At 42.1% G+C, this 14089-nt stretch overlaps 1 protein-coding gene across 2 annotated transcripts in view; it reads left to right on the forward strand.

The window, feature by feature from the left end:
• DPYSL2 (dihydropyrimidinase like 2) overlaps positions 1–14089 on the forward strand; it is a 144096-nt gene that overhangs the window by 112411 nt on the left and 17596 nt on the right. For both annotated transcript variants that reach the window (XM_040346116.1, XM_040346117.1), the window contains exons 5-8: positions 2079–2140; positions 7360–7440; positions 9379–9447; positions 10858–10978. In XM_040346116.1, the coding sequence (XP_040202050.1) occupies positions 2079–2140; positions 7360–7440; positions 9379–9447; positions 10858–10978 (333 nt within the window). The remainder of the gene's footprint in view (positions 1–2078; positions 2141–7359; positions 7441–9378; positions 9448–10857; positions 10979–14089) is intronic.

Below are 14089 nucleotides of genomic sequence, written 5' to 3' on the forward strand. Positions count from 1 at the left end.
CTCTCTGCAGTAGCTGATTCATTAGATTCATTACACTGTCCGTGGGAATGTCTGTAAAGGAGTTTTAAAGGCAGAAGGTTTTTTTATCTTAATGCATTCTATGCATTAAGATAAAAAACCTTCTGTGTGTAGCAGCCTTTCCAGCACCCCCCAATTACTTATCTAAGCCCCATCTCTCTCCAGCAATGTCCAAGAGTGTCTTAGCCGTCCGGGACTCGCCTCCTGATTGGCTGAAACACAGCAGCGGTGCCATTGGCTCCCGCAGCTATCAATCAAAGTCAGTTAGCCAATCAGGGGAGAGAGGGGGCGGGGCCGGGTCTGGGCTCTGTGTCTGATTGGAGCTCGGGTAGCCGGGTCTGGGCTCTGTGTCTGATTGGATAGCTCGGGTGCCAATAATTCACCTTTATTCAGCACATGATATAGCCTATTTACATTAGTTTTTTGCCCCATTTGCACAGAATGAATGTACATGCACTTTCACTGAGGGGATTTTTACATCCACCCATTGGCATACAGTGCAGCGGTTTCCCTCATAGTATTTCCTCTTTTGGTCAAATGTTCTTAGCCTAGTGTTATCTTGCATACACACGACTGTTTTTCGGGTTCTAAAAAATTACGTTTTAATGGTCTAGAAAAAACAATGTTTTTTTCAACCCGATAATTATAACAGCCTTGCCTACACACGATCGTGAAAAAAAAAAAATGCTCTAGCAAATCGCAGTGATGTACAACACATACAACGGCACTATAAAGGGGAAGTTCCATGCGGATGGCACCACCCTTGGGGCTGCTTTTGCTGATTTCGTGTTAGTAAAAGACGATTCACGCTTTTCTGTCTGTTACAGCGTGTTGAATGTGCATCTCCATTACGAACGCTAGTTTTACCAGAATGAGCGCTCCCGTCTCATAACTTGCTTCTGAGCAGGCGCGTTTTTTTAATGTCGTTAAAGCCTACACACGATCATTTTTTACGACGTTAAAAACGACAACGTAAAAAACTGGAGCCCACACACGATCGTTTTTAATGACATAAAAAAAAAAAATCATTTTTTAGAACCCGAAAAACGGTCGTGTGTACGTGGCATTAGGCTATTTTCTCTATTGGTTACATATTTTTCTGGTCAAATCTTCTTCAGGCTATTTTTCCCATAGGATAGAATGTTGGGGGATGTTACAAAGGTAACCAATTGAAACGTACATTTCACACATATTACAAACCCTACGGGTCGTATTCATGGCTTTTGAAAAAATGCAAATGTTTTACAAATAAGCCTCTTTCACATGGGGTGGATACCAGTACCGAATCCACCCACTCAGCAGATGATCTCTCCACTGAGCAGGCAGATGACAGTCGGATGGACAGGTGGTCTGTTTCCATCTGACTGCCCCATAGAGAACAGTGGGCTGTGCCCGTGTCTGTGTCCGCTCTTAATCAGCAGAGTGGGCACAGACCCAGCCCGCTGTTCTCTATGGGGCGGTCGAATGGAAACTGACTGCCTGTCTGTTTCCATCCAACTGTCACCTGCCTGCTCAGTGGGTATCAGTGAAGAGATCAGAATCGGATCAGTCAGGATCGGATGGCGGCTGATGTCAACGGACATCCGCCGCTCCATGAAGAGCAATGGATGGTCCGATCAGGTCGCCTGAAAAACTGACAGGTCTGTCAGTGTGAAAGGAGCCATAGACCTCTGTGCAATTCTAAATGTAAATAATTGGCAGGCAAAAATGTATTTTATGCAGGCCTTTGGGTATAAGTTGCATCATCCATTTCACACCAGCTGAAATTTAAAAGTGGCAGCATAGTCCTTGCAGTATGATTAAGTTGGAAGAGTTGTTTAGGCAGCTAGGAAGTCATGTGAGACACAACCAAAAGTTCTGGCTCTTTTTTTTTTAAATGCGAGTCTGAAGCTTGAGTGATCATATTGCATAGGCAAACAAAGATCCATCTGTACAGAAAAATAAAACATGGTAAAGGTAGGCTGAGGGCACTATACCTGCTGTAAATGTTTTGTTTGATTGTCAGTTGGAGTTCTATGTAATGTATAGGTAGTGATTAATCATCTGCCCTTGTTCTGCAGGTATTAACTCCTTCCTGGTGTATATGGCATACAAGGAACAATTCCAGCTGACAGACTCCCAGGTAACAATGATCTCGCTGCTCTATTAGAAATGTGTTGTTCTCGCCAGGTGTCGGCTCTGTGGGAGTCACGTGTTCGATTACTGGTCTCCGGCAGCCTTGTTTTCTCTGGTGATGGAAAACATCGCTGTGCAGTGTATACAGTCAGTTGTCAGTGCTCTGGGTGTGCGAGGAGAACACCATGTCTTCTGCCAAGTGCACTGGCCACCTCTTAGGCTAGGCGCATTGTTAGCATTCCTGGGACACACTCTGCATACTGATCAGTGCTGCCCTTCCTATGGGAGGACGACCATTGTTAGCAATGCTCTCCTTCCTGTGAGCTAATCAGGACCTCAACATACTATAAATAACACTCTTTGTATTTCTTCTACTTATAAACTTTAGTTGTATTTAATACAAGCACATTACAACTGCACAAGGACCTTGGGTGACAAGAAATGCATGGGCTGTTTGGGATCTCTCCTTCTGAATATGCTAGTTCCCTGGCTGTCATGCTGATTCAATGGCATCTTTAGTTCCACCGCCACTGACATGAAATCAAAATTTAGATCAGGAGTTTTAACTTCATTCACGTAATTCTTCTTCCATCTCGCTGACTCAGAAAGCATTGAAATTAATGGGAATAGCAAAAAGTGAAAAACGAATGCGCTACTGAGAGTAGGTGAATGACAAAATGAATGCAGTGAATATAACATAAGATGTGGAAGCAGCTATATCTAATAGTGGTCACTGAACACAAATAGAAAATATAAAAAGGTGAGATAAGCGCTACTGAAACTGATAACACCACAACTAACTAGCAATCAAAAATCGCTAGCAGATAAGCAATATCTCATAAAAATCACATAACTGTGTTTCAATATTTTTATTGAGAATTTTAGAAAACATAGCACTAACAATTAATGTTGTAATAATACAGATATACAGATATTAATAATTATTGCTTATTAATCATGAAAAGAAAACTAAAGTGAACTGACACAGGTGATCCAATGGGGCAAAAGAATGTGCAAAGTCCTAAATGGGAGAAAAGTCCTTCAATTGGGGAAACCAATAGTGGGCATTAATGGGTGCTGACAAGCAATGGCTGTAAAGGGTCACAGTACAGATGCAGAGATATCCAACACTAGTCTCCCAAAACTCTCACCTTAATGACATGGAATATAGGCATGTAGCATAGGTGTGGGCGTGTCCGGGGATGGATGCCAGGATGCTTCCCAATGGTGTCCTCTATGCTGAGCTATTGCCACTATGGCTAATTCTGATCCCAGAGTATATGGCAGATCTAGAAGCTCAATGCTCAATAAGCATGGGGGAGAAAGAGAAAGGATACTCCGATAGTGAAGTACTACTAAAATAATGGGGCGTTTATTAAAGATAAAAGTGGACTCGTACATGAAAGAGATGTGACAATCTTAAAATATGCAGTGGGACGCGGCGTATAAGCGCCGTCTTACTGTAGTGTAGGTGGCTTCCGGATAGCGGTGGTGTCACGTGATCCCGAATCCCTACGGCGTTACGTCACGTGTCTTGTGACTTCATCAGTCCCGTGACGTAACGCCGTAGGGATTCGGGATCACGTGACACCACCGCTAGCCGGAAGCCACCTACACTACAGTAAGATGGTGCTTACAGTTCACTGTTTTGCACTTTATTGTTGCACTTGTGATTGATTCTTTGATTGTTTGCATCAGTAATTTAATTTCAGTTATGTGATTTTTATGAGATATTGCTTATCTGCTAGCGATTTTTGATTGCTAGTTAGTTGTGGTGTTATCAGTTTCACCACAGTGTGTAGCGCTTATCTCACCTTTTTATATTGAAATGAATGGGCAACTTTTTTAGAAGGACATTGCGGTTGATTTAATAAAGGCAAAGAGTCTGTGCACTGCAAGTGCAGTCGCTGTAGATCTTAAGGGACAATGCAAGAAAAATACACTGCATTTTTGCTTGCACATGATTGGACGATAAAAATCAGCAAAGCTTCCCCTCATTTTAGAGCTTCACCTCAGATCTAGAGCAACTGCACTTGCATTGCACAATATATTTGCCTTTAGTAAATCATATATGCCTTTCTCAGTACGTATTTCCTATACATAACCAAGGTGACACCCGCGCCTATGTGGATACAGTGTGATTGAATAAATTAAAAAAATGTTTTAAAAATTTGCAGCTGTCGTCCAATATTCCCAATGTGGGCTTTTGTCTAATACAACATAACTTAGGCAGCACTTGCTATAACAAACTCTGTTCTATATGTGATCACAATATTATTAGACTGTGTATAACAATATTGCCAACTTAAATACACCTGTAGTGCTAAAAATTGTTAAAAAAAAAAAAATACAATGTTTGGCCGCGATTCAGATACATCGGCGTATCTTTGAGCGGGCGTAGCGCATCTCATATGCGCTACGCCAACGTAACATTGAGAGGCAAGTACTGTATTCAGAAAGCACTTGCTCCCAAAGTTTAGTCGGCGTATCGTCATTTGCATATTCAACGCGTAAATCTACGGAAGCGCCCCTTGCGGCCAGCGTAAATATGCACCCAAGTTACGACGGCGTAAGGAGACTTACGTCGGTCGTATCTTGCAAAATCTCAGTTCCTGCATAAGCGCATAGATACGACGGCGCGCATTTGGACTAACAGCGGCGTATATGGAGTTACGCCGTCGTAAGTCCTTTCTGAATCCGGGCCCTTGTATGCAAAATTAGATAAAAAAAATAAAATACAATTGTGCAGAAACACAGTCAACAAGTAGTGAAGTACTAAGATTTTTGGGGTGCTGGGGTGGCACTGTTATCTCTTGGCGATAACCAAGACTGATCTGCCAAAGAGGTATGCAACTTTCTTTTACTAGCTGCATCGGGCAAAAAAATAAATAATTGGTTGACAATGGTGGTGTGGATACCAAGGTCTCCCTCTATATGTGGCGGGTGCTGCTTATGTTGTAGTCCACAGAGGCTCCTTTCCAAGTACTAGCAATGCCACTGCATGTAGAATCCATCACAGGTGTCTTTTCTATCAGCAACACTTTTCTCTGCATCGTCACATGATCAGTTAATGTAGGAAGGCTGTGATAAGACCGATGTCAGTTTTCTTTATTTCTCCCCACACCATACCCTACAGACCCCTGGAATCTGTGAACCTGTCCTCCATGGAAGGAGGTGTTGGGAGATGACTGCTCACCATGAAAAGCCTATTCCTGTCTTCCAACTCTGCCCTGTAGTAGCAGCAGCATCAAAGCAGGCTGTACACAGATGCCAGGAGCCTGCAGGTCCAGTGTAGGAGAAACACTGTTCCCTTAAAGATGGGTAAATCAACCTGATTACTTCTTTACAGGCAGCAGGGACAGATAAGGGACCTCCGCCACAAGGTGCATGTCTTCTATAAAGTGAAAAGGCTGGAAATCTTTCCTTTTAGGCTGGACATTTCCAAATTTCAAATTCACATGGGCATCTAAAAAAAAAAAAAAATCCTTTTGAATGGAATCCACAATCAGCTTGTGTACATGCCTTCAAAATCTCCTTTTTTTGTGTATAGTTTACTACTTCCATGAAAATGCTGGGCTTCCTGTTCAGCACTGATGGTGTTATCTCAGCCTTGCTGGTTATAGATGGGCAGATATCTTCTTCAACATAACAGGCTAAATTGTATTTGTCCATCTAGCGGTGCAGTGCCAGGAGCCAGCAATAAGAACAGTCTGAGCACCATGCTCTTTCCTGGCTCCATATTAGTGGAAAGGATTGGCACTCACCCATAGGGAGATTGTCCAACATACTCAGATTCTTCTCTAGTTCTTACCCCTAGGACAGTAGAAATGTGCCATCTACAGGTACATTGCCAGGAGTGGTGAGAACAATCTGTCCTTCATGCTTTTCCCTGGCTACTTAACGAGGGAAAGGTCTGGGACCCACTCATAGCTAGACGAACTTGCTCAAAATCAAACGTGTGATTCTGAGGGTCCTAAACCCCCCGCTTCTTTTTATTACTCCTAGGACATTAGAAATGGTCCACCTGCTGGTGCAGTGCCAGGAGGCAATAGTGAGAACAGACTGTGCATTATGCTTTTCCCTGCCTCTAGAACAGTGGTCTCCAAACTGCGGCCCTGGGGCCGGATGCAGCCCTTTGCTTGCCTTTACCAGGCCCTTGAGGCATTGTTCTTCCTGCTGATACAAGACACTATTCTGCCTACTGACACAAATAATGGGGCACTATTCCTCCCAATGATACCAAAGATGGGGCACTGCTCCTTCCCCTAATACCAAAAGTGGCAATGTTTACTCCCACTGATGCCAAGAAAAAAGTCCAGTATCACTGGTCACAGTCTGGCTCCTAAAGACTGAAGCACAATAAACTGGCCCTTCGTTTAGAAAGTTTGGCGACCCCTGCTCTAGAACAAAGAAAAGGCTTGGGACTCACTTGTAGGGAAATTGTCTAACATGTTAAAAATCTTACTTGTGATTTTTTTTTTTTTTTTGTGTCTCCAACCTCTGGTTCTCTTTATTACCCAAAGGACATTAGAAATGGTCCAGTTATGACAATTGCTTTCTGAAATCAGGAACATCATTTGGGGGCAGCTTGACATCTGTGAATATGTCAATAAGGAAACCAACAGAAAAAAAAATGTTAATTTACCATCAAAAGTTAATGAAAGTGATCCATGGTTTATCTTTAAAGAGATATAATCACAAATATATAAAAAAAATGATGAAATGTTAATATTGTGTATAAAGGCTTTCCAAGGCCTTTTGTAAGGCCAAGCTCTGTACAGGGTCATTTTCATGATTGATATTTTCTATCCTCGGGTGACAATGCTTGCTGCCTCACAGTGTTGTTGTTCTAAGCTTCTCTCCTGATTGCAACCACAAATCCCCCCCCCCCCCAATCCTTATCTCCATAATGGAAGTTGGAGGTGTTAAGTGGTTCATAGAAGATAGTTGAAAAAGCTGTCAAAATTGTTTGAGGTTTCAGTTCAGTGTACAGGAAGTTTGAAGGACACCTGAATTCTTGGAGGATCATCAACTGGTATTTTCTGCACGTGCATAAAATGTTCTCTGCCTGAAATAAGAAAATGAATGCAGGAACCACATTTAAGGGCTGATAAGCTGCGATATTTAACATTTATGTTCTGGGGTTTAGATATCCTTGTATTACCCTTTCTCATGCACATGGGAATAATGAAGAGCCTCTAATAACCATTTCTTTTCTCTTCCCAGATCTATGAGGTTTTCAGTGTGATCAGGGACATTGGTGCCATTGCACAGGTGCATGCCGAAAATGGTGATATCATCGCTGAGGTAAGAGCATCACGGGAATAGATACGCTTCAGTAACCAATCCATGATTTACACTGTTTATAAGCTTTTTCTTATCATTGACTTAGGTAATATAAGTAAATAATTGTTTTACGTTTATACAATGATCAGTAGGGCGAGCTGTGTTAGCTTTGTTGTCAGGATAGACAAATAAGCAATAAAAGGGCTGACAAGTGTTGCTTACACCTACAGCTGGTGTTCTGCCGAAAACTCGAAATCTCCAACCACATCACTCTCCAGCAGCAATAATTGGAGATTTCGATGAGTTGGCTGTTTTCACAGAACAGCAGCAGTGTATACACTACGTTACACGGCGAGTTGGCTGTTTTGACAGAACACTTGGTAAGGGGGGGAAAAGTTGTCGCCACCTTGAGGGCAGCCATGTTGTTGGTTAGTATCGGGTGGACTAACAATTTCCATTCGTTATATGGTGTACCGTAGTGTATACGCTGTAATGCTCCATATTCCCATCGCACACGTTCCTGGTAAAAGCTCTCAAAGTTGGGGTGCTGTAGAAACAACCAGCTGGATACTGGTTCAAGTCACAAAGTAGATATTTGCCAGCACACCAAGGATCGGCACAAAGTGGCGTCAAAACATCTAGGCCCAGATTCACGTAGAATCGCCTATCTTTAGGCGGGAGTAGCGCATCTGAGATACACTACGCCGCCGTGACTTAGAGCGGCAGGTCCCGTATTCAGAAACATTTTCCGCTCTAAGTTACGGCGGCGTAGTGTATCTGATATGGCGTAAGCCAGCGTAATTCAAACTAGGCTAGTGTGGGCGTGTTTTATGTTAATGTGTCGTGACCCGACGTGATTGACGTTTTTAACGAACGGCGCATGCGCGCGCATGCTCAGTATCACGTTGATTTTTCAAATTAAATTGCGCCCGCTCAATGCCTAGACTACGTGAACGTAACTTACGTCCGGCCCCATTCACGGACGACTTACGCAAACGACTTAAAAAGTGAAAAATACGACGCTGTTCCGACGTCCATACCTAACATTGGTACGCCTCATAGAGCAGGGGTAACTATACGCCAAAAAAAGCCTTACGCAAACGACGTAAAAAAAATGCGCCGGCCGCACGTACGTTTGAGAATCGGCGTATCTAGCTCATTACCATATTTGACGCGTAAATCGACGGAAGCGCCACCTAGCGGCCAGCGTAAATATGCAACTTAGATACGACGGCGTAAGAGACTTACGCCGGTCGGATCTAATACAAATCTATGCCAGTCTCCACTGTAGTTATCTCCTGGGTTGCTGAGCTATCAGCAGTGTGCAAACAGTCCAACGGTCAGCAGATTTGAAATCCCCTCACGTCTCCAGCCATGGTGACCAATCAGAATCCATCTGGTCCTTCTAGGAAGCAATGCGCAGAGAAAATTGGGGATTTCAAATCCCTGGGACAGCTGTAACCCCTACAGCTGAGCTACCCCAGAGAGGGGGGGGGGTGTGCATTGTTAATTTTTTTTATTAAGATGAACTGAATTAAATGTACTGTTTTATACAGTAAAGAGAAACAGGTCTTTTTCTTTACTTGGTAGGATAAAATGAGTTCTATTATCTTATATAAAAAATGTCCATCGCTCCTGGCTGTCTGCCTATTCTATATTTATCTGGACTTGACAAACATCCTGTTTCTGAATGACTTAATCTCATTATATTAGTCTTCATAACACAAGGGTGTCACTGTTTCCATTACTGCATATCTGTATTATGACGCTGACATCTAGTGGCGAAACAGAGGTAATACTGAAACTGTGCTGAATTACCGTATATAAGGCAGACACTACCCAATCTATATCTTTATCCTGTAATATAATATTGATACTCCTCTTACTGTGTGAGTATTCTGAGCCTGTATTACTAATCGGTAACCAGTAGATAAAAAAAAAATACAATTTCTATTGCAGGAGCAACTGAGGATCTTAGAACAAGGAATCACTGGACCCGAGGGACATGTACTGAGCCGGCCGGAGGAGGTGAGACTATTATTGTGTTTGTTGTTTTATGAGGCCTTACCTTTTTTCCAAAAATATGGCACTTTAGTCTTCATCTTCTTAAAGAGGTTTTAAATCTAAAAACAAAAATAAAAAAATAAAATAAAAACAAACTCTACAAGACTAAGGCATAATGAACTAGTTTGAATCGCATACTAGCCGATTATGAAATACTTACCTTAGAATGATGCCATGGATTGGCGTCGGCCCTCCGAGTGCAGCGCGGACATTTTCCACCAAAGTTACTTCCGTGTTCGCGGCTCTGGCCAATCACATGCACGTGGGAGCCACCGGTCACGGCAAAGCTATTGAAGAATGGCACCAGCGGCCTGTTTCTTTAGTGCGCATGCGCCAATGACGTCGGCAGCAGCGCATATACTGAATATCTCCTAAACTATGCAAGTTTAGGAGATATTCAAGGTACCTACAGGTAAGCCTTGTTATAGGCTTACCTGTAGGTAAAAGTGGTGTAACAGGGTTTACAACCACCTTTATATTGGTTCATTTGTTGTTGGTGCTGAAGTTCCAGCATTAGCATTTTGCAAAAGTCCTCAGTGTAATAAGTTCTTTGTGATGGTGCTGCAAACTCTTGTGATTCTGCTCACCTTTGGGTCTGTGACCGCACAATTAAGTTTGGTCTAAAGTCGCAGTTGAACCACCTATGGGCACTAAGGTATATGGATTCTTTAGGATCCTAGGCTTTTCAGTGGTGTTATCCTCCGTACATATATAAAACATAAGTCTAGTGCTTTATTGTGTAAAACAATAATTTATTTAAAAGTATATATCCAGGGTACTTACCACTCTATGCCAGGCAGAATCATAAAAACATCCAGTGAGGTCGCACGTCCGTTTGCATCTCTGCAGCTACCTGGTTTTTGGTAAACTTTGGCTGTACGTCTCCTTTAAATGCTATAATGAGATGATGATAAAATACTGTTGTGATGGTATCAGTGATCATATTATCATCTTTCGTAATACATTGTGATTCCTGTGTATATTATATATACAGTATATGTGTATATATATATATATATATATATAAAGCTCAATGCCAGTCAAAATATTTCTTAGTTTTGGATTGAGTGGGGAAGGGTTATAACCCCTGGCCGTTTATTACGGATGTTTTTATCCCAACTGGGGAGAATTCCTCTTATTTCTTGTCCCAGTGGTTGCAGTTGGACTTGGAACAATTATTTTGTAGAACAAGCACCATGATAGAGTAAAAACATATGTTGCAGCCAGCTCAGTTATGTGTGCTCTATACCTGAACTGATCTAATTATCCTCTATTCTGATCATTATAAAATGTATATCTAATAAAGGTTTTGTATCTGCTCATATTGTGCAGTGCTTCCACATGTTATAGCTGACTGTTCTACTTTCTGTACAGGTGGAGGCAGAAGCTGTCAATCGCTCCATCACCATCGCCAACCAGACCAACTGTCCTCTCTATATCACCAAGGTGATGAGCAAAAGCTCAGCTGAAGTTATTGCACAGTCCAGGAAGAAAGGTATTTGCTCTATTTAGCATTCACAGTTGTCTTTTAAAATGCAAATGTGTACTAACCAATAGCAGCCAATCAGATAATATTGGTTGCTCTTGTAGGAGAAGTGTATATTTGTATAACTTAATCCCCCCTTCACTCTTTCACTCTTCAAATTGTATCTATATCATTATTTTAATAAAATGTAACCATGGCATATCTATTCAGTTCAGCTGATCGCCTGGCAGAACTTTACACCGCAACCCCCCGCCCCACACCATTAGCTAATTATCCCTTTTTTGTTTTTAGATTTTTATAAAAAAAAAGTAGGGCTGCGAAAATTAATGATTAATTGGTCGATTAATCGTTAATTTCTTTGATCGATTAAAATAATTTTGATCGATCACGATCCGCGGAGTGAGCCCATAGGAAAGGCCGCGGCTTCGGCCTAGCTCCGGAGCCGCGGCCATCTTGGTCCACCTGGCGGCAGCCGAGTAGTGGCGCGCTGACGTCATCATCACCCGCCCCTGCCTGCTTGTATCATCTTCCCTTGCGCACGTGTCCATCAGCTACTCTGCGGATGGGTCTGCCTGCCTGATGTATAGTCAGGTAAGAGAGGACAACCATCCTGTGTGTGGTAACATTATGGGGGCAGATGTATATATTCCTGGAGTATGGGGGCAGATGTATATATTCCTGGAGTATGGGGGCAGATGCTTCATTTATACTTATGAGCCGGTGTATGTGTATTCTTTCAGTATGGGGGCAGATGTGGATATTACAGCATGTGGGGCAGATGTGTATATTAAAGCATGTGGGCAGATGCTGTAATATACACATCTTCCCCCATGCTTTAATATACACATCTTCCCCCATGCTTTAATATACACATCTGCCCCCATACTGCAAGAATATACACATCTGCCCCCATGCTGTAATATACACATCTGCCCCCATGCTGTAATATACACATCTGCCCCCATGCTTTAATATACACATCTGCCCCCCATACTGCAAGAATATACACATCTGCCCCCATACTGCAAGAATATACACATCTGCCCCCATGCTGTAATGTACACATGGGGGCAGATGTGTATATTTTAGCAGTATGGGAGGCAGATGTGTATATTAAAGCATGGGGGCAGATGTGTATATTAAAGCATGGGGGCAGATGTGTATATTACAGCATGGGGACAGATGTGTATATTACAGCATGGGGGGAAGATGTGTATATTCTTGCAGTATGGGGGCAGATGTGTATATTACAGCATGGGGACAGATGTGTATATTACAGCATGGGGGGAAGATGTGTATATTCTTGCAGTATGGGGGCAGATGTGTATATTAAAGCATGGGGGCAGATGTGTATATTACAGCATGGGGACAGATGTGTATATTACAGCATGGGGGGAAGATGTGTATATTCTTGCAGTATGGGGGCAGATGTGTATATTAAAGCATGGGGGCAGATGTGTATATTACAGCATGGGGGGAAGATGTGTATATTCTTGCAGTATGGGGGCAGATGTGTATATTACAGCATGGGGACAGATGTGTATATTACAGCATGGGGGGAAGATGTGTATATTCTTGCAGTATGGGGGGCAGATGTGTATATTAAAGCATGGGGGCAGATGTGTATATTACAGCATGGGGGGAAGATGTGTATATTCTTGCAGTATGGGGGCAGATGTGTATATTACAGCATGGGGACAGATGTGTATATTACAGCATGGGGGGAAGATGTGTATATTCTTGCAGTATGGGGGCAGATGTGTATATTAAAGCATGGGGGCAGATGTGTATATTACAGCATGGGGACAGATGTGTATATTACAGCATGGGGGGAAGATGTGTATATTCTTGCAGTATGGGGGCAGATGTGTATATTAAAGCATGGGGGCAGATGTGTATATTACAGCATGGGGGCAGATGTGTATATTACAGCATGGGGGGCAGATGTGTATATTGAAGCATGGGGGCAGATGCTGTAATATACACATCTGCCCCCATACTGCAAGAATATACACGTCTGCCCCCATGCTGAAATATACACATCTGCAAGGAGATCAGCTAAAAGAAGAAGTTGTATCTGTATGTGCGTTAATTAATCGAAATTAGTTGATTAATCGATAAAAAAAAACAAAAACGATTAATCGAACACAACAATTTTAATCAGTAACAGCCCTAAAAAAAAGAGACCCATTTACTTACCTAAAATGATAGCCATGTGACAGTCAAGGTCCCGAGTTATCTGTAATATGGGAGGGTCCTTCTTGCAGTGGCCATGTCGTTTTCTGCTGACATACTGTAGATGCTGCCCATCGGCTGCGAAATACTGTTGATGTTTGGAGGGATAGCAGTTAATTATTGCAGATATATACACTGACAGTTTATGTAGTGCTTTACATTTAGAGTAAAACCTTGAATTGCGAGCATAATTCGTTTTAGAAACATGCTTGTAATCCAAAGCACTTGTATATCAAAGCGAATTTCCCCATAAGAAATAATGGAAAATCAGATGATTCGTTCCACAACCATTTATTCATAGGTCTTTCAGTTTATAGTCCATATAAAAAGATTATAGCAATGTGACCAGGTTGTGTAACCATAAACTGTCCATCCACAAATGGAAGCCTCCACAAGGGGATTAGAACCAAAATCCATCAGGAGCTACAGAGTATAAAAGAGAAGAGTGGCGCCTCCAAGTGAAGCAATATGTTGCTAAATGTTGTACCTTCATTAAATGTAACCATATTGCAAAGCTTAGAGGCGCCTCTCTTCTCTTTTATACTCCGTTGTGACATGACGCTACTTGTATATCAAGACATTGTTTGTATATCAAGTCAAAATGTATTTTGCTTGTCTTGCAAAACACTCTCAAACCAAGTTACCAAGGTTTTACTGTATTTTACATTCTCATCAGTCCCTACCTTTAACCACTTTGACCTCTGAGAGAGTTATCCTTCTTATGACCAGGCCTTCTTTTGTGATACAGCACTGTTTTATTTTAACTGACAAATGCGCTGTAATGCGACGCTGTGCCCAAATAACACTTTTTTATTTTTTTTCCCCCACAAATAGAGCTTGCTTTTGGTGGTATTTGATCACCTCTACAGTTTTTATTTTTTGTGC

Source organism: Rana temporaria, chromosome 3 (assembly GCF_905171775.1).
Source record: "Rana temporaria chromosome 3, aRanTem1.1, whole genome shotgun sequence".
NCBI classification, from domain to species: domain Eukaryota; kingdom Metazoa; phylum Chordata; class Amphibia; order Anura; family Ranidae; genus Rana; species Rana temporaria.